Genomic DNA, 25307 nt, shown 5'->3' with positions numbered 1-25307 from the left:
GCACCCAGCCTACTTAACCTCTTTCAGCCTCAGTTTCTTACCTGGGAAATGGGGATATTGAGCATAGCTCCAGCCTAGCACAGTGATGGGGTTAAATGAAAAAGCACAGTGAGTGCCCAATAAATGCTGGTTCTTATTGCCATCGATGGTTATTTTCATCCTTTCGGCTTTGTGAGAGGCAGGGAAAGAGGCCTAGTCTGGGGCTATCTCATTGGAGAATATTCAAAAGGCTTTTCTCAGGTGGGACCCATTTAGGGGAGAAAGTCAGCAGGTTTCAGCCAGGTCAGCTGCAGCCTGCGCCATTTCCTGCCTGCCCCCACTGTGGGGTGAGGGCAGATGGATGGGAGTGTTGATGTAAGCTGAGGCTCCTACAGCCTTCTGGGGTCTGGCGTGCATGAGAGAGTGCTCTGAGACCAGCCTGGGCACACCCTTCCTGCAGGAGGGAGCCACCATCCCTGCAGCCACTTCACTGAGGCTGGAGTGGAACAGGCCTGGGCACTCCTCAAACCTGCAGAGGAACCGCTCCACTCAGCCTCCTGCCTCTCCCTGCCCTGGCCCTTCCTGGGCTCCTAGGAAGTTGGCCAGGGCTGTCCTCTGACTCCCGTCTGTCCAGGAACAGCCCCATCACTGCTCCAGGCCTCGACTTCTCCCCTGACGCAGCAGGGTTTCTTGGCAGAGTGAGAAAAAGCTTTCTCTGGAGTAAAGTGCAGGGGCTTGGAGCTGGCAAGGCCGGGGCTCCCATCTTACCCTGTTCCTTCCTAAGTGTGCTCATGTGATCTTGCCACCCACAAGCTTGACAAGTTCCTTCCTCAGCATCCCTTACAGCTTTTCCCCATCCTGCTCTGACCTTTGTCCCAGAAGTGGCCCTTACAGCCAGGGAATGGCCCTCGTTTTATAAGAACAGAGGCAGAGAGGAGGTCTTGGCTGGGGCCAGACCACCTGGTCCTTACCTGACCCTGTAAGTCCAATCCCTCCTGAAACGTGTCCCTACTTCAGGCTTGGTGGCCTGGCCTCCTGTTTAAGTGTGTGTCCTGCAGGAGATGCAGGATTATCAAGGCCATGGATTCTCTTGTGGTCTCCCTGCCTCCAGCCCCCCAACTCCAAGCTGGAGGGAGGTTTCTGGAATGCAGGCCTGGCCCCTCCCACCCTGCTCAAAGCCTTTCTGTGGCTCCCTACTGCTCTCGGCTTCCAATCACACTTCTTAGCAGGCTTGCTAGCTCCTCATCCTCTGGCCTTGCTTCAATCCCCAGCCTTGCCTCTCCATGTTGCCCTGAAGACCTCTCTCCTTCCCTTTCCCTCCTCCTCTCTGCACTGTGTTGCCCCTGCCTGGAAGGAGCCTTCCCCAATTTTCTCCTGGCCAGTGCCCACAATCCTTCAGACCTCAGCTGGCTCTCACCTCCAGCTAGAAGGCTCCCCTGAACCACCCTGGGTCTGTCCCTTGCTCTGCATCCTAGCTCCCATAGCTGTGCTTCCTGCCCCTCCAGAGAGGCTCACCGCAGTGAGATTGTTTGTGAGCTTCACAGATATCTATGGAGGCTGTGAAGCCAGGGCCTTTCTAGTTCTTGGCTGACCCCCAGTGTCCTGTACAGGGCCTGGCCCACAGTAGCTACTGCCTGTGTTTGTTGAATGAATGAATGAATGAAGGTGTATACTCAGCACGTGATCTTGCACTGTCATTGGTTGTCCCCACATCCTCATTTGTGTTGGTTTAAGCAGAGTGGCTTTGAGGAGGGGGTCATGTTTCACCTATGTTCCATAGGAGAAGTGTGTCCTCCTGAGATAGGAGCATGTGGCAGGGGCCTGGCTAGCTCTGTGGTTCTACAGCTCTGTGGGTCTTTGAGAACTTCTGTTCCCCCAGGCCAGCCACGCTTCCCCTCCTGAGCTCTACAGGCGTTCCTGCTGTGAGTTAGGAGCTGAGCCAATGTTGGTTGAATGAATATGCCGCTACCCACTACCCGCCCTGGTGCTGGGTGAGAACTGTCTGGGGGATGGATCTGCAACTCACCATTCACCAGGGCGATGTTTAGGCCTCTGCCCACGTTGTTTTTCACAGGACTCATGATCCTGAAGACAATGAAGAAGAAATATGACAGTCGTTCCCGAGTGTGGAATGAATACTCTGCTCTCCCAGCTGGGGAACTCTGCAAGGGCCCACATAAGCAATGCGGAAGTACTGGGAAACACATGGAATAGCTGGGACCATCTGTTTTCTCCTGAAAACTAGTGGTAGGCTGGATTCTCTAAAGAGTTTCTCAAGGCATGTTGGACCAGAACAACCCGCTCAGAGAAGAGGCAAGTTCCCTGCCTGGGTCTCTGAGGTGTTGGAGGTGGGGCCAGCCCACCTGTAGGCTGTGAGGCCTGGCTGCTGGGAGGAGGCAGAAACCAGAAGGCTGCCACCATCCTGGGGTGTCTGAGTCCCCACGTGGCCCAGCTGTGTTCCTGCTGGCCGAGCATCCACACCCTTGTCTCCGGATGTGTGGTGGGAGAACTGTCTTTCTCCACGCACAGGCCAGGTGGTTCCGGGGATTGACCTCTCTCTCCCAGGCTTGGACAAGCAGAGCATGCTACATCCCCAGCTGCAGTAACTGGCTGATACGGTTTGGCTGTGTCCCCGCCAAATCTCATCTTGAATTCCCACGTGTTGTGGGAGGGACCCAGTGGGAGGTTACTGAATCAAGAGGGCAGGTCTTTCCCATGCTGTTCTTGCGATAGTGAGTAAGTCTCATGAGATCTGATGGTTTTATAGAGAGGAGTTCCCCTGCACAAGCTCTTTCTCTTGCCTGCTGCCATCCTTGTAAGATGTCATTGCTCCTCCTTTGCCTTCTACCCTGATTGTAGGGCTTCTCCTGCCACATGGAACTGTGAGTCCATTAAACACTTTTTCCTGTATAAATTACTGACTCTCGGGTATACCTTTATCAGCAGCCTGAAAACGGACAAATACACTGGGCTAGGCTTGGTCATGTGACCCAGGCCAGTCAATGAAACACAGGCTTGGGACTTTTGCAGGGATAATTAGACAGGAAGGCTCTTTTCCCATTAGGGTGCTAAGTTGGGCTAATATGTCAAACCAGCTGGCAGTCTCTCTCTTTAACCACATGGAGGAATCCCTTGTAAGTAGAAAAAAAAAAAGCAAAGCCATTAGACAGAGGAGGGTAGAGCTGAAGATGGGATGAGAGACAGCGCTGATGGCATTGTTTGAATCCCTGGATCCAGCTGGTCCTGAAGCTTGCATACCACCCCTGGTCTTTTAGGTATTTGAACCCATCAGTTCCTTGTTTTGCCTAAACAGACTGTGGTTAGGTTCAGAATACTGGTTTAAACACCCATCCCTGAGTTCTTTCGTAGGATGCACTTGCCGTCCCAGGGCCTTTACCGTCTAAGTTGGATGATGGGTAAACAGCCTTTCTCCTGTACTTGGGCGGAAGCCCTGGTGCCTGCTGTATCTGGGCTTTGATGCCTGAGTCAGGATCTTGAACCTTCTCTGCAGGCATCTCCTTTCATGAGAAGCCCAGCAACTTGGCTGTTAGACTTGAGGTCAAATCCTGACCCTGCCACCGGGCAGGTGACCCTGTCTGCACCCTACTGTCCTCATCTTTACAACAGGGGTAATAGCTCCACCTCCCAGGATGTCGGGGGAATGAATGAGAGATGCTCTGAAGCACCAGGCAAGGTGCTGGCGGATGTGGGAACTGTTTCAATTATTGTATTTGTGCCTCACATACCCAGAGTGAAAGGGAAGCTGTGGGCTGGTCTCACAGGCCAGCCCCTGCAGCCTCTGCAGTTTTTAATGAATGAATGAAATAAAATAAAAGAAACATGGTTGCCCCTTAGGTACTTACATGTGGTCTTCAAAGCACATAGAAGGGCCCACGACGTTGGCAGCCCCGCTGCAGATTTTAAACGCAAAGTCGTTGGCTGGGCAGGGCTTGATGAGGCCGCACTTGTACTTTACAACCTCTGGGGAGGAAAGAGACCAGTTTTGGTGGGCAGCAGCTCGGGAGGTGCTTGGGGAGGGGAGGGCCAGGGCTAGGGCCAGGGTGCAGCTTGGGACGAAGCTCAGAGCCTCTTTCTGGGGGAGCCTTCGCTGACAGCAAAGTCTGGGAGATACGCCCTTCTGTGCTCCATGGTGCCTCCAATGCGGCCCCCACCAGAGCACACAGGACCAGCCCAGAATTAATTTTTGGGCTTTCCATCACAGCTCCAGCCCTATCAGGACACCCTCAGTAAACGTAACTAGAGTAAACCTGAGTCACCATGATGAAGGGACTCTCCTGAGTACCTCTCATTTGGGCCACGGCAGCCTTCTGAGTCCCCAGAGGCCCCTATTGAGAACTCCCAGGGACTCTGGTGGGATGGGTGGGAGCATCTCTCTCTAGCCAGGTTCCCCTGGGCAAGTCCTCAGCCTCCTCGCACCCCACTTTATCTGCAAAATGGGATATCTGTGGTGCCTCCTCACTGGGTTCCTGTGCTCTCTCTAGCCAGGTTCCCCTGGGCAAGTCCTCAGCCTCCTCGCACCCCACTTTATCTGCAAAATGGGATATCTGTGGTGCCTCCTCACTGGGTTCCTGTGAGGAATACATGAGTGTGGTTTAATGCTCAGTACACACTGGCTATTCTTCTTCTCATCATTCATTCATTTATCACTCATTTCCTGAGCATCTACTAAGTGCCTGATGCTGGGATACAATAGAGAACAGGCAGAGGGTTCCAATTCTCCCACTGGGAGCTCAACACGGTGTTGGGAGCCCACTGGGTACTCACTAAGTGGCACCTCTGGTGATGTTGGCTGTTCCTAAGACCTGCGTCTTCTCCACGCAGCCTTCACAGGGTAAATTGGGGAGGTCCATGCCTGAGGAGAGATGCTGGTGGTACCTAGAGACGTGGCTGAGTGGCTGAGCCCTCAATGTGCTCTTTGAGAGCTGGGATGACATCCGCCCTTGCAGCCTGGCATGTTGTAATTCATTCTAATGTGTGCTTTTTAGCACCAGCTGACAGTTTGGAAGGCAGCATTAGGGAGGATTAGGTAAACATGGATTTGGAGAATGCTGACCTGCTAAGGGAAAGCGAGGGTTGGGCAGCCTTTCCCTCCCCAGCCCCTGTGCCAGGCGTCTGGCCAAGGTCTGCCAGTGTGTGTTTTGGAGCAAAGCTGCAGGCTCCTTAAAGAAGCTTGCAGACGCCAAGACCTTGCTACATGCAAGGCACTGGGGCTAGGACTTTATGTTTATTATCTTATTGACTCATCCTGAAAACTCCTGTGCCTGGCACATAGTAGGCACTGGATAGTCTTCATTGCATAACACATACAACATTTGGGTCAGGCTGCACCTGAGGCTAGAAGGGACCATGTGGTTTCCAGGGCTTTCCCTGGTCTATAAGGAGCTTTTAGGTGAATCAGGAAAAAGCACCCTTCTGGAGGGGCACAACCCACTGGCGCCAGGCTTGTAGGTAAATGTGCCCCTTCTAGGAGCAAATGCAGCCCACACCAGGGAACCCTGCTGGCTTGGTTTCCCTCCACTGAGCAGGCAACCCTGAGAATCCGAGAGGAAATGCTTGTTTGGGGTTTCCCCTCTCCTGGTTTCAGCACACACACCTGATGGGTGGGACTGAACTCAAACCATGACATTGTCACCCAGAGAGTGGATAGGGGGCAGAGGCATCTGTGAAGGCCTATTCAAGAAAGAGCGGGCATCCAAGCCTGTGGCTTAGGGGAGAGAGGGCCGGACTGGGGGTGGACCAACTCCCCTTCTCCTCCTTCTTCGCAGAATCCCTATGAAAGGGGCCCAGCCCCCACCTTTGGGATTGGCTGAGGAGCGATGCTGGGGAGGGAAGCCAGGGCATGGCTCCTGGTCTCCTACAGCCTTGGGGTCCCACCCCCAGCCACGTTCACCCCTCACCCAGAGAGTCTCACCTATGCAGGGAGATCATTCCCAGCCCGGGGGACCACTTCTGGAGTTTGCCCAGAGCCTAATCAATTGCAGCTAAGTCTGATAAACCTGATGTCAACAGGCTGGCTTAAGCAGGCTTTTCCAGCATTGATTTTCTGACCATCCAGCCTTCACGGTCAGGCTGCTGGATGAAGGGAGATGAGGCCAAGGGGGCCTCAGCCTCTGGGAGGCAGGAGATTTGCTCTCTGGGTTCTGGCATAGAAGGCCGCTCCCATCAGCTGCCTCAATCCCTGAGACCCCTGGGAACCCTTGTGCTGTTGCTCAGGGCATGGAGCTGGTGTGCTACCAAGAGCACTAGGGCAGGGGTGTATTCAGGAAATAGGCTGCTCTCTCATTAATCTGCTCTGTGGCTTGCCAGAAATTGCTCTCTTTATCTTTGCCACCTGTGAAATCAGGGAGTTGGTTTAGATCAGGGTTGTCAAACAGGTTTCCTCTTAAATGTCAATGTGGACCTCCTGTTAAAGGCTTAATGATAAAGTTCTCAAGTCTGCCTATGGACTTGGAGGGAAAGAATGCTGGGATCAATTGGAGAAGTCTGCTATGGGAACAGGCAGGGTGGAAAGCAGCATGTGTGCTTGAATTTGCCATCCCCCCAGCAGGTGATGTCTAAGCATTTGATAGCAACAAGATGCTGTGACACTCTGTTCACTTCAGAATATGACTGAGGAGGCTTCAGGGAGCTAGGGTTAAGGGTGTAGGGTGAATGATTTGTGTTGTTTCATATTGTCTTTGCCTTCTGTAACCTTGCAGTGTACTGGGGCATCCATGTCCTTCTTAGTCAGGTAAAATCCTATTTTAGGAGCCACATCCCTCTTTAGAGTCACCACCATGTTGAGAAGGAAATGGAGAGGGCCTGGAGGTATTACCTCTTGCAAAGAGGGGTTGAGGGGTGGGCTTGGGACCAGATGGTGGAGGGGGTTTGACTCCTGCCTCACCACTTACAGCTATGTGACCTTGGCCAAGAGATTTCACTTCTCAGTGTCTTAGTTTCCTTACCTACAGAAGGGGCTAATTATAGCACCAGCATAAGGTTGTATGTAGGATTGCATGAGATGCCTGTGAAGTTTGTCTGGCACATAATAGGCACTCAATCAACGTTACTACTGCCATAATCACCGCTCTCCCTTCCCTTCCTTGTCCTGACTCTCTAGCCACGGACTCCACTGGAGCATTCTTGCCTCTAGGCCTTTGCAGAGAGGACACCTCCTCCCAGAAGCCTTCCCTGATCCTCCCATTGGAAGGGGGTGCCCCTCCTGGAACCTAGAGCACTTTCTCCACTTCTCTTGGCAGGTCTAACATTTTCACCCCAACAGACAATCAGCGCCCCTTCTGTTTGTCTCTGGGGCCCCTGTATTGCCTGACATGGTCTCTGGCACTTTGCGGCAGGAACCCTGAGCCAAGCCTGGGGTCACTGCAATAGGGTTAAGGAGCTCAGCCCTGGCCCTTGGGCTCCCAGCTGTGTGGGGTTGTTGGGGCAGGGGATGGGCAGGGGCAGGCTGTGGTCCAGACTGCAGCAGGGGAACTGGAGAAGGGGCAGAGTTGAACTGTGTCCCTACAGTCTGAATGGCTGAGGGGAGGCCACCCCTACCACAGGGCTTAGGGACTTTAGAAGGCACCATTGGGCCATGGGAGGAGAGGACCGGGAAGAATCTGGAAGCCCAGGTTTCTCGGGAACCTGCAGGGTTAGCAGCAGGGGCCCTGGGCCTTCTTGCCCTAGGGCAAATGGGAGCAGGGGGTGAGTAGATGAGGTTGGGGGCGGTGTGGAGCTGCACAGATACTCACGGGTCTCCTTGGTGGATGATGCTGTGGAGAGAAGACAGAATCTGGTTAGAGGAAAAGCACTTCGGACCCTCCTGCAGGAGGGAGGTTGGGGGCTGGGGGCTGGGGAGTGGGAAGAAGGGGCTTTAAATTGGCACTATTGAAATGAACTAAAAATCCCTTGCCAGTGTCACCCCTTCACACACATACATACACACACAGCACACATATACACAGATACACGTGTATACACATGCACACATGCACACACATACATGCAGATATATGTGACACTCATGTATGCATACACAGACATGCACACATATACAGACACACATGTGTGCACACACAGACATGTGTACACACAGATGCAGACATACATACGCATGTGTGTGCGTATACACATGTACAAGATACACACACGACTCTCCCTTGGTTCAAAAGAAGCTGGGCTGTTTGACATCCACTGGAATTTGTGCCCTAGTTCCTAGTATATGACTGCATGAGATATTTAACCTCCCTGGGCCTCAGTTTCCTTGACAGCACATGAAGATGGCACATGTGATGACAGCCACCCTCAAGGGGCTGTGGAGGGGGCCCAGTGAGATCACTCTGTGAGGGTTGAGCCCAGTGCCTGGCCCCTGGGCCCCAGTGAAGGGTACAGTTGTGTTGCTGTGGGTGTTTGGCCCCTATTGGGGTGTCTATTTCCTGACTGTCCGCATTGCATACTGTCTGCACTCGCTCTAGGGCCCTTGGCCACTTCCTGACATCTTATACCACGTCCCAGTTGTTTCGGTGGTTCTACATCGTATCTCCCACCATGCCAGCAGTGATGTCTGGAGGACAGGACCTCCAGAGGAAGCAGAAATGCTAGGGGAAGAAGCTCTCCTTTTTTGGGGGAACCCCCCAACACTTACACAGTTTCCATTTGGTTCTCAGGGGCTGTCCATCTGGAAATGTCCCTACCCCTTGCCTCCAAGGCCCCAGGAGTGGCATGAGACCCAAGCTGGGTCAATCATAGTATTACATTCCTCTGGAGACAGAGCCCTTCCCTACTTCCCTATGTTGCTATATAGCTGTGTGGGGGAGAGAGAGGAGAGAGAGAGAGAGAGAGAGAGGGAGAGAGAAAGTGCTTTTTAAGCCAGGTGAGAAGATGAGCATCAGGAGAGAAACCATCATGCCTGCCTTAGAGAGAAAACTGCTCATGGAATGAGTCCCTAACCTGTTGAGGTCAAGTGGCAACAAGCAGAGCCCGGGGATGTAGAAAGAAGAGAGACTGGTTCTGGGACCTTCATGGGAGACTCCTGGGTTCAGCCACACCTGAAGTCACAAGATGCCCATAGTGGACCATCAAGACATGTTTTGTTGAAACCAGTTAGAGCTGAGTTGGTCACTCTCATCTGAAATAACTGTGTCTAACTTTCCAGGCACAGGGGTTCTTAATGTGGTTTCTGTGCCATGATTCCCTTTGGTGGTTTGGAAAAGCCGTGGACTCCCCTCAGAATAAAGTTATTCTCACTTCCCTTGAGACACTTATCACTTTATACTCCAACAGACTGTGTTATTAAATGCATAAAGTAAAACAAATTGGAAGCCAATTATATATCAATATAATATATTTTGCAAAAACAAAAACCAAATTTGTGCTATGGTAATATATGTGCTTCTATATCAGTGCATTAAATAATAAAATGAGGGTATGTGCACCCAGGTTAGGAACCTCTGAAGTAAATGAAAATTACCCCCTTCAGTGCTGAAACACAAATGGTTTTTACTGGCCATGTTTCCCACTGGTTACATTTCCTGCTACTGTAAACATTTCTCGAGACTCTGCATCACGTTGATGCACTTTCACTTTTCTACATGCTGTAATCAAGTCTGTTTCTCTGACTCAGACCATGAGCAGGGCCATGTGTTCCTCATTCAGGGTCTCTGGGGCCGAACACAGAGTTCAAAACCCAGCAGTCACTTGATGACGGTTGGTTGGAGGTATTGACTTGTCAAACCCAAAGTAGTTGGGTACTGAGAGACAAACAATTACTGGGTCTCTTTTCAGTTACTGCCCCTTTCCCACCTCGGGCTGGGGCTCTCTCCTCTAGAGGACACCCCGAGCCTCCTACACTGACATGGGCCCCTCACCTTTGAGGCCATTAATGCAGCCACATCACTGTCTAGTTTGTAAAAACAGGGATCCTGGGGAGGTGGTGGGGACATGGTGGCCACCAAGCATCTGTATAAACTTATAAATCATCGCAACATGGGCTGTGGAACATGCTTGACAAGAAGCAAACAAGGTAAGGGATCACAGACACTCCACTGTGGGGTCATGTTCAAGATGGAGTGACTGGTTTACTTGCTGCCTTAGGAAGCTGGGAGAGGCCTGGGTCACTGATGTTTGTGAAGATGTCGGTGTAGGTGGTTCTTGGTCTTCAAGCGGGACGAATCCCGAGATATAAATCCCTTCCCTTCACTTCTTCCTTTGATCAGAAAGGATTTGAATCTGGAAGACCTGGGTTCCTGTTCTTGTTCTAATATCTCCAAGAAGAACTTGGGTGAGTTTTTAAATCTCCTCAAGCTTCTGTTTTCTCAGAACACATGTGAAACCACATCAAGGATTGTGCTTGAGTCCATTCCACAACCATGCCATAGATCACTCTGTGGGACATTTGTGCAGGTTAAATGAGACTATGCATGTAAAGCAGCTAGCATCCAGCATCCTTCCACCTGTCCATGCATTCATTCATTCACCTGTCCACCCACCCATCATCCACCAACCCACGCACCCACCATCTACCTATGTTGCCATCCACCCATCCATCTACTCACTCATCCCTTCTCCACCTGCTCGTCCATCCATCCACCCTTCCCTCCATCTACCCATCTACCCATCCACCCATCCATCTACTCACTCATCCCTTCTCCACCTGCTCGTCCATCCATCCACCCTTCCCTCCATCTACCCATCTACCCATCCACCCATCCATCTACCCACTCATCCCTTCTTCCTCCACCCATCCATCTACTTATCTTTCCATCTATCCATCCAGCCATTCACACATGCACCCACCCACTCATCCATTCTCCACCCACCCATTCATTCACCCATCTCCCCATTTGCCCATTCATCTATCCATCTACTCATCCCTCCATCTACCCATCCAACCATCTATTTATCTATCCACCCACCCACTCAGTTATTCTTCACTCAGCCATCCATCTATCCATCCATCCATCCATCCATCCATCCATCCATCCATCCATCCATCCATCTCTCCATCTACCCATCCATCTACTCATTCTTCCATCTACCCATCCATCCACCCACCCATTTATCCATCCATCCATCCACCTGTTTTTTTTTTTTTTTCACTCATCAAATGTTTACCAGGCATCTGCTCTGTGCCAGGCACTTAGAGAGGTGAATGCACACAACATAAAATCCTTGTCTTCAGGAAGCTCACATTCTAGGGTGTGGAGATAGGCAACAAACAACGAAACACAAAAACCATAATGACAGATAATGATGGTGTTCTGATGGAAAAAGCCTGACATGTGAGAAGCTAAACTAGGAGGAAGGGGTGCAACCTTAGCTGAGACTGGAAGGCAGAGAAGGAACCAGGTGGGAGGGTGGGTGGCGGGTGGGGGGGAACTGCATGAAGAGATACAGGAAGAGGGAGCAGCAGGTGCAGGTGAAGACACTCAATACATGATTTTCTTTCTTCCCTTCCTCCCACCTCCCTTCCTTCTGTTCTTCTCCCTCTGTTCTTCTTCCTTTCTTTCCTTCCTTCTTGGGGTCACCTTTTCTAAGTGGTCCTTGATGTGGGCACATGTGTTGCCCAGGGCCTTGCAATGCACCTCTGTTCCCCATGGACTCCACCCTTCCTGGCAGCCTGGGGGTGCCCCCTCTCCCTCCAATGGCTGGGGTCCCAAAGGCGGCACAGCTTGTCATGTCTCCAGGGTCACCTAGGGATGGAGGGAAGAATATGTCTTCATCCTCCACACATGGTCTGCAGTTCCTGCCCCCAGCATTGAGCCCCACTCACCCAGCCAGCGTGGCAGACGGATGGTTTTCATGCTGGAGCTCATGTAACTTCGAACAAAGATCCATGTCGTGATTATGGCAAAGATGAGGGCCAGGAGGCGAAGCACACCTGCCAAGCAAGGGGATGTTGCCAGGAGACCACAGAGCCAAGACCACATCGCAAGACCACGTGTGAATTCTTCCCGAACTGCACAGACCCCATGCTATAGGCTCAGACCACATCCACGCTGGGGACCAGACCATGGGACCATGTGGTAAGATTACCATGTGTGAATTTGTCCAGTGGCCAGATGGTGAGATTGTGCTGCCAGGTCCTGTGGCAACATTTACCCAAGTGAGTCTCCTGGGAAAAAAAGTTAAAAATGTACCTGCCTGGGCTCCACTTAGCCCTCCAGAGAGAGAGAGTCTCTAGCAATGAGGCCAGCATTCTGGACCTTTCTATAGCCCCTTAAGGGGAGGCCTGAGAACTGCAGTGGGAGGGCAGGACTCTGGGAGGGGAGCTCTGGAACAGGAGTAAAGAAGGCTGTGGCCAGTGCTCAGGGCAGCCAGCAGTGCTGTGTGACTCTGAGCAGGAGCTCAGCCTCTCTGAGCTGGAGTCCCTCAGGCACAGAGCAGACATGGCAACACCCTTGCCCCTGAGCTCGTTGACAGGGATATTGTAGTTGTCAAAAGTAGGCAGCCTCCAGGTGGCTTGGGGTTGGGGCTGCCCCCCACAGTTTCCATCAATTCTCCCTCAAGGCCTCCACAAATAACTACACACTGGACTTGCTGTGCAGCTTCCAGACAAGCCACAGCTCCCTGATCCCTGCCTCATGGCCAGATTGCTTTCTGATTCCCCCATGTGATTGGGGAACAACCCCACACATGGGGATGAGCCACCTGCAGTTCTCTTTCTTTACAGGGACCAGAAAGCAGGCTCCATTTCACATCCCTGCTACCTTCTGAATCAGACCCACCCATTCTGCTGTGACCCTCGAGGCGCAGGCCCAGCTGTGGCACCCCTCCCTCTGACCTCCCTGTCGGCATCTCCCCTGCTCCTCAGCCCTGAATTCAGCTCTAGAGCCTTGAACTAGTCTCTGACTACTCAGGCTGGGGAGAAGGCCTGCTGGGTCCTGTGGGGCGGGATGCAGGTCTGTGGGGACGTGGTCTTCAATGGCACAGCATGGCTCTACGCACCCAGAATTCCTCTTGGGTATCAGCTCATGTTCACACAGAACTCACTTTTGTGCCAGGCACCATGTGAGCAACTTTTGAATACATTATCTCAGTTCATTCTCTGAGTAACCCTGTGTGCTGGATACTATTGATTATTCCCATTTTACTTATGAGGAAACTGAGAGGCGGTCACTTCCCCACTGTCACTTGGCTGGTAAGTGTCAAAAGTGAGGTTTAAATCCAGAGAAGTAAGCTGACTTCAAAAACCTGTGCTGCTGACTCCTTACAGCTGTTCTGGAATGCAAATGAGGCAGGTACGTTTTCTGTTTGCTACCTCAGTTTCTCTCTCTGTACAGAAGGGGGTACAGTGTGAAGGTGTGGACTAGAAGGCCTTTGCCCGCCTTGTGCCCAGCCCTATGGTGTAAAAATTCTAGACTAGCCCTCCTCGAGGTAAATATTTTTGTCTCTAATTTCCAACCAGGCCAAGTGTTTCCAACATGGGCACTCTCAATGATCCCAGCCAGGTGGGGCCTCTGTGCAGAAGTTCCTGCCCTTCAGCCTAGAGACAGGAAGTCACCTCTTCTACTCTTCCAGGCTCCCCTGGATTGCTTTCCTCCTGGAATTTGGGCCTGACCATTTGAGAACAGATGCAGCCAAATGACTGTGAGCCCAGAATGGGTGGACACAGCTGATAGAAAAATGCCTCCAAAACCAATTTCAGAGCCTACCTGACACTCTCATCCTGTCCAGATGAAGGGTGGCTTGGGGTCAGCTTCCACCTATGGAGAGAAGAAAATCCAGTTGGAAACTGGCATCAGGTCTGCAAGTGACTAGGCCTGAAGATGAGGGACAGGGACCTCTACCTGGGGAGATCATAATTCTTTCAGTTGGGTTCCTCACCACCTGCCATATGAACAAGAGGGCAATGTTCCTCTTTTCCTGTCTGCCTCCACCTCTCCTTCACTCTTGTCCCTGGAATTTTATATTCAATTTGCCATGATTTTTTGAAGTGCAGAAAATAGAGGAAGGTGTAGTCTGGTAAGCCACTGTCTTTTGGAATATTTGATTTATTCACTTATCCATCTATCCATTTGTTCATCCATCTGTTCACCCATCCATCTGGCAATCCATCAGTTGATTAATCCATCCATCCATCCATCCATGCTCTATCCATTCATTTTTCCATCCATCTACCTATCCTCTATCTACCTGTCCATCTATCCTTTCATCCATCTGTTTGGCCCTCCTTCCCTTCCTTCCTTCCTACCAGCCAGCCAGCGAGGTTGAGCTAGCTAGCTGCAGTGAAATCATCAGGGAGCAGAAGCCCAAGCGATCTTTGTTTATTGTACCAAAATAAACAGCAATCACAACTCACATATTACAGGTGATTTTGTGCCAGGTGCCATCTATGCATTAGCTCTAATCCTCACAGCCCCCATGTTAGGAATGAGTAAGCAAGACTCACCGTGGCTCAGCCCAGGGTTATTCAGCTTGCAAGGGTCACAGCCAGAATGTGGATGTAGGTTTCCAGCTGCTGAACACTCCCTGACACCCCCTTCCTCCGCCCTACTGGGGTCTCACTGCCAAGAATTTTTATCTCAGAGGAGGGTTGAAACCAAAGTTTCCTCCCTTATTCAGTTCTGAGCAGAGCAGGGTCATCCTTCTCTCCACCTCCCCCTGTGTCACCCTCCAGGTGCTGGGCAGTTACCAGTGATTTGCAGCTTTGAAACCCCCAGGTGGTCTGTGGAGACTTAGAGGACAGGAGGTCTTTGGTCCCAGACTTCGCACACCAGCTCCAAGGCAGCAGGTAACCTTCTCTGACTGTGATGACCTCTCCCACAGCTCTTCCTGCCCCTCCCACCCCAGAATCTTTATCCTAAAAATCCATCTCAACAGACATGGTCTCCAAAGTTCAACTGCCAAAGGCTGAGACCTGAGACAGGAGACTGGGCTCACGCCTGGCACAGCCCCCAACACCCTCTTCAACCTTGGGCAAGTCTGTTCACCTCCTTGGCCCTCCTGTATGTACACTGAGAGGTGCTCTGTCTGGACCAGTCATTAATGTTTAAGCAACAATAACAACAACAGCAACTACAAAACCACACCTCCTCTTGTGAATTGTAACAGTCCTCCTACCGCCCTGATCCTACTCCTCTAGGGCCTTCCAGGTTAGAAAACCGGGCTGTCACTTGGCTCTACCTACAGACAAATTGTGGAACTTTAACTTCCTGAAATTCAGACACCAGCTTTTTTTTTTTTTTCCCAGATAAAAAATATATTATGATCATGACTGCGCTTCGGATGTGACTTACAGTCCAGGAACCTAGGTTCCTGGATGAGACTCAAAAGATTTGGGAGGAACCCCATGTTAGAGGAGCCAGGAGAGTCAGTGGCTGGACAGGATGGAAGGACAGGGACAGGGTCAGACAGATGGGGTTGGATGGACAGACAGACACGAATATTCACAGAGGGTGTGCACAGAGACATTCCAGTCTGGGACAGAGGTGAAGGGGGAGAGGAAGAGAAGGGGGAGTGGGGAAGAGAGAGAGAGAAAGAGAGAGAATGAGAAGAGGGAGACAGAACAAGTACTTTTAATATGTGCATGCAGATTCAGAGAGAAACACTCAGAGACAGACAAGAGAGATAGGGACAGAGACAGAGGGTAGGGGACACACACCTGGGCAGAGGGCTAGCCTCTTGATGTCTTGTCCATGCTGAGCAGGAAATCTGGCTTCAGGGCAGTGGGGTGGAGAGGGGCAGGGGCCAAGGGCCAGTCCCTGTTGGGCTGTGAGAGCTCCCGAGCCTGCTCTTCCTCTGGGCTGAGTTGCCCACCCAGCACCTGCAGGGCTATCTGGTGTCCTGAGTTTCTAGGCTGCTCACCCTGGCAGCCCGTGAGAGCTCTGGAGCTGGGGCCCAGGACTGGCCTGCTGGGGTGGGGAGGGAGAAAGAGCAGGTACGTAGGTACAGGAACAGGTACGGAGGGTGGAGCAAGAATCCCTTTGTAGCCACCCAAACCCAAAAGAGTGTGTTTTCTCCTTCTTCCTGTTGGAGATTGTCCCGACCTGTTATTCAGGTTACAAAGTTGCCCAGCAAAGGAACGAGGAGAAAAGTTCTACTGCCCTGGGTGCTTACCTAGCCAGCCTAGCATGGCTAAGTTGGCTGCGGGGTGGTGTGTGTGCAAGTGGCAGTGGAAGGCGAGGGGGCAGGGTTGGGGACAAGGTGGGGTTGGTGAAGGCATGAATCACTGCAAGCCACCCCATTCCTCCTGTTGTCCATCCTCACTGTCCTTGGACATCTCCCTCTGTCCTGCCCTTCCCCATACCTCCCTTCTCATTTCTGGCTGCAGGTCAGCCGTGCGTGTAAGCCCCAAGCTTCTCTTTTCAATGGCAGGCCTAGGCTGTGGGGCATTGAGGAAGTGCTGGATGAATATTTGGAAACTGAATGAATTGAATTCTTGCATCGTCCTGGAAGGTTAGAATGATTAAACTAACAGATAGAGAAGGAAGTTGAAGTTCAGAAAGGGGAAGTCACTTGTCTAAGGCCACACAGTCAGTTGTAGGGCTCATTTCTAAAGCATTCTCTGAGCATCCCTGGGAAGACTGGGGGAAATATGGCCGTGAGCAAGACAAGTTCTGGAGCAGCCCCAGGCCTTTGCACTTCCGAGTCCCTCTGTCTGAACACCGTTTTCCTATTTCTTTGTCTAGAATACTCCTACTCATCTTTCAGGTCTCAGTGGAGAAATCACTTCAGGGAAGCCTTCCCTGACCCTCTGAGTCAAGGTTCAACACCTACCTGTGGTCCTGGATGGGAGCACATCCATTATGGCAGACCGCCCTGTCATAAGCGTCTGGCCAATCAGAGCTTCGTAATTTCCCTGTGATTGGTTCAGGAGTGAGTATGTGACCCAAGCAAGGCCAAGCAGACTTTGCCCTGCGATAGATGCATGGGAAACTGGGGAGAGAGAGGCTCTCTTCTCCCTGGAGATGCTAAGCCAGATGCAATAAGTCTGGGGCTACTGAGGTCCCATCCTCAACCTCTATGGTGCATCCCTCCTGTGGTAGACGTGTCCTGCCAGCAGATGCAAATACAGGGGCAGAGCAGCTGGGGCAGTGCATGTGATCTCAGTCTTAAAAGAATCAGGCAGTGAAAGTCTGTGATATTGGGAAAAGAGGACGAATTTTTGGATCAGACAGACCTGGGTTTGCCACTTACTAGTTGTTGTGTTTTTCCGCACATCTCTCCAGGCTTTGATTTCTTCCCTTTGTGGAAAGAAGGTGATGCTATCTACCTGTCCTGGAAGGGGTGTTGGGCAGTGAGACCACCTGTCTGGAAGGGGTTCGCCAGCCTGGCAGGGTCCACTTGTCTCTTCCGTGTTGATAGGCCCCATTCACTCTGCTGCCTCTCGCCAGTGCACCTCCAGGGCATGATTCCTATTTGGATGTTTGTTCTTTCTGCAGACCCAAAATGCCATGACAGCATCTTTCTGCCTGCCGGTCTGTGACATTTCTTAAAGGCCCTACAGGAGCTAGGATGTCAGCCTTCCTGCTGCCTGTGGCCTTCTGTACACAGGGCCTTTCATCTCAACCATGACCTGTCCCAGAGCCACGATGGATAGAGAAAGAGATGCCGTCTCTCCAGGATGAGAGTGTGGAGCAGTGCACCCTGGTGGAGAAATAAGTGGCTATTTTCCCTGCTTAAATCCTGGCTCCTGGCCCTCCCCCCGCATTCTGTGAATCTCTCCATGAAGGCACCTTGTCAGCTTTCACAGTCAGCCCTGATTTTCAGGCCAGCTTCCCCTCCAGGGAGTGGCTCTCAAAGGCCTTCTTCATCCACTGCCGGATGCTAGCACCAAGGCACACAGTAGGTGTGCAGTAAATGTTGTTGGAAGGAAGGAAGTGGGTTACCATTTGGGAAAGGAAACTGGGAGGTAAAAAGCTAGGAGCTGCTCCCTCCATCTAAATGACTTCTTCTTATTTTTTTTTTTTTTCACTTCATTCCTAACATTTTTCTCCGAAGTAAAAGTCTGCCCAGAAGACATGTTCAGACTCTAGAACCTGACTAGTCTCTTCTGGAAATTCAAGTCTGGCTATTTTTCTCATTATTCTGGGAAATTCTGCAGACAGAGTGTGGTCACTAGGGGCAGAGGGGTTCTATCAGTTCTTCCTCTTCAGGCTTCTTTCTGCTCCACTTGTCTCTACCAGCAATGCTGCTTGAGCAAGGATTCATTGCAGGGGGTGAATTCTGTGTGCATGAGTGTGGAAGATAGAAACTCTACAGAAATAGTGACAGGCCTGAGGGAAACAGACTCCAGAAAGAGACAGAAAGAGACAAGAAAGAGAAAGAAAGAGACAAGACCGAGGTAGAGAGACAAGCAGAATGAAAAAGAAACAGAGACACTCAAGAGACTGGAAGTGACTGGCATATCAACAGACACACAGGTGCACATGTAGGCATGCATGCACGTGAGTCAGAGCACTGCCATGGGTCCTGCCCTGAACCAGGAGGTGTGCAACCCTGCCCAGCCCCAGTTGTCCCTTGCTATGAGTCTCCCATCACCCCTAAAAGCCATCCTGAACACCCGCAATTGTGGCCCAGGTCTGTGTGAAGTAATCAAAGTAACCAGAGGCCCCCTTTCGTTCTCTAAATGGTCCTTCTTATAAACACCCAATATTTATGGGCAATTATTGATCATGTCACCAATACAGAGGGGGAGACAAACAGCGAATAAATCCATAAACAATAAGACTGGTGGTTTGAACAATTTGTTCCAGTGACATTTATTTTGGAAGGAAATAAGCCCATTATTCCCATTATGCCCTGTTTTAATTGTATTTATTGGTGTAAATGGTTTTCTCCAGCTGTGGGCCAATGGTAGAATTATTGGGCCAGTCAGAGCTGCATGGCAGGAAATGCAAGAAGACACAAAAAGGTGCAGGATTCTGAGGGTTTTTACTCCTCAAGTTCCTGGGGTGCTTCCCAGAATAAGACAACAAATGCCACATGCCAGATACTACCCTGAGACTCTGACTTATTTTAACTAATTTAATCTTACAACAGCTCAGTGAAGAAGTAAGGGAAACTAAGGCACAGGGGTCAAGTCATATAGCTGTTGAGAGTCAAAGATAGAAAAGATCCCAGAAATAAACCCAGGCGATGTGTGTCAGGAGACCACATTCTTAACCACTTTGCCCAACTCAAGTACAAGTTGTAAAGGACCAGATAGCAAATATTTTGGGCTTGGCAGGCCGTATGTTCTTTTACAACTACTCAACTCTGCCTTTGTAGGAGGGAAGCAGCCACAGACAATATGTAAATGAATAAATGTAACTGTGTTCCAATAAAACTTTATTTATAAAAACATGTGGCTGACTGCATTTGACCTGTGGGCTGTTGTTTGCCCACCTCTGCCCTAGGTGTGGCCTCTTTTAGTTCCAGGTGGACTCGGGCCTCAGGTGTTCCTTTTGCTGAGCTTCAGCTTGCCTGGGTTTGGCTCAGCCAAGGTGAGGGAGAAAGGAGGCTCCCATGGATAAGACTGAGTTTCTAAGATTCTGTTCTTGCACCCCCATGTCTCTCACCAGCCAGTACCCTCCTCAGGGGGGTGGCTCCATGAGCTCTGCTCACTTGGCAGGGGTCAGCCACCTCTCCCCTCTCCCCTCTCCTCAGATAGGTTTTAGGGAGACTTTCCTCCCATTCACCTGACAGATCATCCTCTGAAGGTGCCACACTCAGTACCTGGTCCCCAGGTCACCCTCAGTAAGTGGCATCTCCAGTCATATTTGCACCCTTCCACTTTGCAGAGACCTTGTGTGGCCTGGGAATTGGGAGTCTGTATAACATGGTGGCTAAGATTGGGGGCTTTGGTGCCCATCTAGGCCCTGCCGTGGGAGTGTGGACACAGTCCTCTCCTGGCCTCAGCTTCCTTTCACATGGCCATCATGATCTCTAATTTAGTGAAGATTAAAGGCAAGAATGCACCCAAAACCCAGCACCCAGCACAGAGGAAGTGCTCTGCAAGTAACAGTTGTTAATCAAGCAGGCCTTCTTGCCCTCTCCCTTGGAGATGCTCCTCGAACCCTCCATCCCCCTTCTCAAGGAGGCAGAAATAGGCTGAAGAAGAGGGTGTGCTCCACATGGAAAATGGGTTCCTCCAGGTCCCAGCAGAGCAGCTAGAGAGAGAGGAAGCCATCTGGACAGACACACAGCCCTTTCCCTTCCCTCCAGTGTCTGAGGGGATGGGGGAAATCTCAGGATACTGGACATCTTCAGGTCCATTAACCCCAGAGGCCAGTGTGTGCCCCAGAATTTCTCTCTGCTGAAAGCTGGGCATGCATCTCCAGAGAGGACTAACTGGATCAGGGTGGGGCTGCATGGAGTATCCGGGTTCACCCTCTGGCCCTGCAGGCCTGCTGCTGGCCTGTCAGAATCACTTCAGCAGGTCAAGCATGAAGCATGAAGAGATTCACCTCCCGCCCAGTGGGTAATTCATTCATTTCCGTCTGAGACAGCTGGGTCTTGACCTCTTTAATTAGCCAACGTGGCAGCCTCCACAATGAAGTCAACAGTGGCTTGGGAAGCCATTGGGAGATAAGTCTTACCTGGGAAGGCACAGGATCAGGAGATCTCACTGAAGAAGCAATAATCTTAATAACAATCACAGTAATAATTCTAATAAGTATTATTAGTATTCTGCCAATATTAAGCCCTGTGTCTTTTCATTTAAACCTCCCAACAATCTTACTGGCAGATTCTTTTTCTTAACTGCATTTACCAGTGAGGAAAGAGCTTTAGAAAGAGTAAGTGGCTGGTCCAGAGTCACATAGGTAGAATGACTTATGTGTTACTGCCATCCTTGACTTGGCTAACAGTAGTTTAATAAAGTAGGGGCAGTTGGAGTCGGGGTGGACATCTGTTTCCCCTTCTTCTGCTGACCACCCTAATTTTCCTTTGGGAATCAACCCCTCCCTCTCAGGCAGCTACTCCCTTCTCTGGCTCCAGGGCTGATTCTGTGGTCCTGGCCTAGCAGATGAGTGTGATCTATCGCTGGGTTTCAGAGATGAGGTCAGACATGGGCAGGTGGCCCAAGCCAAGAAGACCAGAACCTTCCTAGAACTTTTTGTTTGTTTGTTTTTGGAATGGAATCTCACTCTGTTGCCCAGGCTGGAGTGCAGCGGCGATCTCAGCTCACTGCAACCTCTGCCTCCCAGGTTCAAGCGATTCTCCTGCCTCAGCCTCCGCAGTAGCTGGGACTACAGGCATCTGCCCCCATGCCCAGCTAATTATTGTATTTTTAGTAGAGACAAGGTTTCACCCTGTTGGCCAGGCTGGTCTCAAACTCTTGACCTCAAATGATCCACCTGCCTCAGCCTCCTGAAGTGCTGGGATTACAGGCGTGGGCCACCATGCCTCGTCTCCTCCTAGCACTTTTGAAGGACTTTCCAGGAGAGTGGAGCTGCCTTTCTGCTGGAGAGGCTAAGTTGGGATGACTCCGAACTGGAGATGTTATACATGTCTTTGCCACCACATGAGTACAGGCTGTCTGAGCATAGAACAACATGGAGAAAAGGCTCCCAGACATAGACACAGAGTGCTGGGGGTGTCATTTTAGCCCCCAGATCTGCCTTCTTGAAGTCAGAATTATCTCTGGATTTTCCACATACACACTGTTGTGTATGTCGATACACGTCCTTCATTTGTGGGGCTGGTTGGAGTTGGTTTCTGTCACTTGACCTAGAAGATTCCTACCTGATGCACGATATTCCCATTTCAAACTACAGTTACATCTGCAAGAAAGACTCGGATTACATTCCCACCCTACTCCTTCCCTCCTGAGGTTTGAACACTTCAGTCCTCATGGGACCTAAAGAATCAGGCCAACTCTTGGCTTTTTCTCTGTGTCTTCAGCAACAGCCTCCTTCCTGATGGCTTCCATACCAGAAGCCACACTGCTCCTGACATTTTCACCAGAATATTCCTCCAACACAGAACCAATTGTACCTGCAGAAAGGTCCAAGGTCTTGGCTTCGTGCCTGGCTCCCAGCCTCTCCCTGGCCCTGCTGGGTGATTCCCAGCTCCCAGCTCCATGCCTCTGCTCATGGGGCTTTCTCCACCAGGGCTGCCCTCACCTCTCCTCGCCAGAGGAATCCCATACTTTGTGGAATGTGATCTCCTTTGTGAGGTCCCCCTTCTGCGGCCTGTGCAGGCCTGGATCACTGTCTCTGTGATGTGTGTGCGTGTGGGAAGGAGAGAAGAGTGTGGTGGCCAACAGCCTGGATCCTGGAGCTGGACTGCCTGGCCATAAAGCTTCTCTCTACCGTTCATAGCCTTGCCGCCTTGGGCAGGTTATCTCACCTCCTTAGGCCTCAGTAGTTCATCTGCAAAATGGGGATGATAAGACCTCTCATGCAAAGATACTGTATTTACACCAGCTAATCCGTGTACAGTACTTGGCACCATTCTATAGACACAATCAACCCTCCATATGCATTGCCCATTATGGGGACTGCTGTTTGTACTGATCATATAGAACTTGTTCACATCTCTTGTACAGTGCAGTCCCTGACTCCCTTTACTCTCAATCACTGATGTGTCTAATTTATCTGATAGGCTGTGAACTTTCTGAGATAGTGTCTGATCATTTCTGAATGTCCAGTTCCATGCAGACTGCCTGGTGCATAGGAGGTGCACAGCTTGGACAACAGCACTGTCCTGTATTGTGCACCTACTACATGGCAAGCGTCATGGTAGGTGCTTTGCACACATTGTCTTTTTCAAAATGCACATTGTCAAATCCCAAGGAATTTTCACAGTCCTCATTCTTTTGAGATAAGGGAGGCTCAGACAAGCCCATAAGATAGGCAACTTGCCTAAGGTCACATGGCTGGGAAAAGGGCAGAACTGGGATTCAAATGCCAAAGGCAGGGTTGCTTTCCCCACAACCTCAAAGACAAATGTCTTTGTCTCTCCAGGCCCCTCCTTGGGGAAGCAAACCTCTGAGCCTCCAGAAGCAAGGGATTGGCACCAACTGTAGGAAACGTCTGCCCGTCTCCAGGGTACCTGCCCTCTGGGACTGCAGGCTGGGTGGGGGCTGCCAGTTCCCCAGGCAGGCTTGTGGGCTGCCCACCTGAAGTCTCACCAGGCTTGCCAGTAGTAGACAGGTAGGTCTCCTCCAAGGAGGAGCAACTGCCCCAGCACCAGGAAATGTTGGCAAATGGTGACTTTGAACATCCCCCACCCCAGGTGCCAGTGAGGAAGTTAGGCCCCTGGGTTCTGGAGGCTTCAACATTCCTACGGGAAGCAGCAGGGTCTGTGTGTGAAGATGGAGTTGAGCTCAGGAAGAGGTATGCACATGATGACCATGAGACAGAAGCCCCTAAACCCTCAACCCTAAACCCGAGGACAGACAGGTAGATGCGCAGATTTGGGTAGATGCTGAGCAATGGCAAACTCCTCCCTAGCCCGTGCAGACCTGGGCGCGACCACCTCACTGACCTCACCTCCCACCACCAGCTACTACCCCTCTCCTGCCTGAGCCACTCTGCCCTCCTCTTTCTTTCCTCCTATTCCCCCTTCTCAGAGATTCTCCACTGACCCAATCTTTTCCTCCCCTGCCCTTCACTCCTGAAGGACCTGGCATTCCCTTGGGAGAAGTCTGCCCTGACTCCCAGGCTATCTGCATGGCACATGTCAAAACTGTTTTGAAAATGACTATCTGTGCAAGTTTTCCCTTTCTGATTAGTACCATGTATGATACCTCGTCTTGTTAATCATTGTGTCTTGTTTACCTGACATGCAGGAACTGCCCAATTAATGCTCACTGGATGAATCATCTAGAAGGACACTCTTGTACCCAGGCAGCCCACTTCCAGCCATGGACTTAGAATCCACTGCAGCGTAGAGTCAGTGTGTCATAGTGGGCAGAAGCGCAAGCTTTGCAGCCAGATTGCCTGGGCAAGTTATTAAATCTCTCAGTACCTTGGCTCCCCATCTATGGTGTGGGAATAATCATGGTGCTTTCCTTGTAGAGGTGATAGGAAGATTAAATGTGTTATTATATGGAGAGCACTTAGCACATCATACATGTTATTTTATGTACTTTAGTGATGATTATCATAGTTTTGTAGACAATGAGAACTTCAGGGATTGATAGGGGATATTCAGACTCTCCCATTTTACACATGAGGAAACCGAGTCTTAGTGAAAGGGACTAGCTCAACATTACATAGCTAGAGAATCTCTCAAGTCCATGCACCTCATGACTTTTCGGATCATTACCTTATGAGAAAAATGAGATTTGGGGCCAAAGAACAACATTCCTTTCATTTTTATTCATTTTTCAATATTTGTGTGGCTCACTGTTGATCATCGGAATATGTTTTTTTGAATAAATAGATGAGTGAATGAAAGAATAAATGTTGGGGGCCCCTATAGTTAAGGAAAAAACCCTGCAGTATGGGTTATCAAATCCCTGGCTGGCATGCCCTACAGTTCCCTCTTGTGCCCAGGGCAGACATAGCTAATCAATCATAGCATGCTTTTGCCTGAGCCCGAACCCAGCCCCAGAATCCTTCTTATCACAGTCTAATTTCATTGATCAGGCATGGTGCCTCAGATGAAATCTGTTTGCCTTCCTGAGTCTGATCTCAGGAATCTCTTCGATTATGTGGTTTCCTTCTTTTTTTCCTTTCATCATTCCATCTCAGGCTCTTTCACTCCTATTTCCCACCCTCCCCACCTCCATTTTCCCCTCTCTTAATCTTGTGTACCTGGAGGCATAGCCCTTTCCATTCTGGGGGGGACGTACCCGAGGGCTCGAGGCTCCCACTTCCCTGCTTCGATGGAGAAGGCGAGGTGGTCCAGCAGGTGCCGTGGGTCCCTGACCCAGCTGACCGCCACCCTGGGCCAGCTTCTGAGAGTCCCGCCTCCCAGTTGCTGGAGGGGTAGTGGCCTCACAGGCGGCCCTCCTCTAGATGCAGCGGGCACAGAGGGTGAGACGGAGTGTCGTGGGCCGCCAGTGGGCCAGCTGCTCCTGCCCTGCGCAGGCTCTGCCCCTCCTTCGAGGAAGTTTGCTATCTACTCTCCCTGCCCTGTTAAACAATCTCATAAGGAAGGAGGAAGTTTAATCTAAGTGCTCATGGGGGAGGAAATGAGTCTAAAGTCTTGCCTGGCTGAGGAGTGGCCTAGAGCCTGCCTGGGGCCTGAGGAGAAGGGCCATGCCTGTTCCCTTCCTGTAGAGCTATCCTGGCCTTGGCAAGGGAGGTTTGGGTGGGAATTCAAGCAACTTAATCAGGAACGAGATACCACAATCCGCCTTCGAAAACAGCCAAAAAACCTTACAAAAAACCCGACCCTGGGCTAACAACCTCCCCAGGCTCTGGGGGGTATAGGGCCGGTAAAGCGAGTAACTG

At 50.9% G+C, this 25307-nt stretch overlaps 1 protein-coding gene across 1 annotated transcript in view; it reads right to left on the bottom strand.

Moving 5' to 3' along the window:
• FAM3D (family with sequence similarity 3, member D) overlaps positions 1-24975 on the bottom strand; it is a 33931-nt gene extending 8956 nt beyond the window's left edge. The window contains exons 1-6 of the mRNA XM_011947207.1: positions 24704-24975; positions 13632-13682; positions 11750-11857; positions 7731-7751; positions 3843-3960; positions 2006-2064 (exon numbers count right to left, since the gene is read on the bottom strand). Coding sequence (XP_011802597.1) covers positions 2006-2064; positions 3843-3960; positions 7731-7751; positions 11750-11857; positions 13632-13644 — 319 coding nt within the window. The 5' untranslated portion in view covers positions 13645-13682; positions 24704-24975. The remainder of the gene's footprint in view (positions 1-2005; positions 2065-3842; positions 3961-7730; positions 7752-11749; positions 11858-13631; positions 13683-24703) is intronic.
• Positions 24976-25307: the final 332 nt, after the last annotated feature.

This window comes from Colobus angolensis, unplaced genomic scaffold (genome assembly GCF_000951035.1).
Source record: "Colobus angolensis palliatus isolate OR3802 unplaced genomic scaffold, Cang.pa_1.0 Scaffold26, whole genome shotgun sequence".
Classification (NCBI taxonomy): domain Eukaryota; kingdom Metazoa; phylum Chordata; class Mammalia; order Primates; family Cercopithecidae; genus Colobus; species Colobus angolensis.
This window is presented reverse-complemented; position numbering and strand designations above follow the sequence as displayed.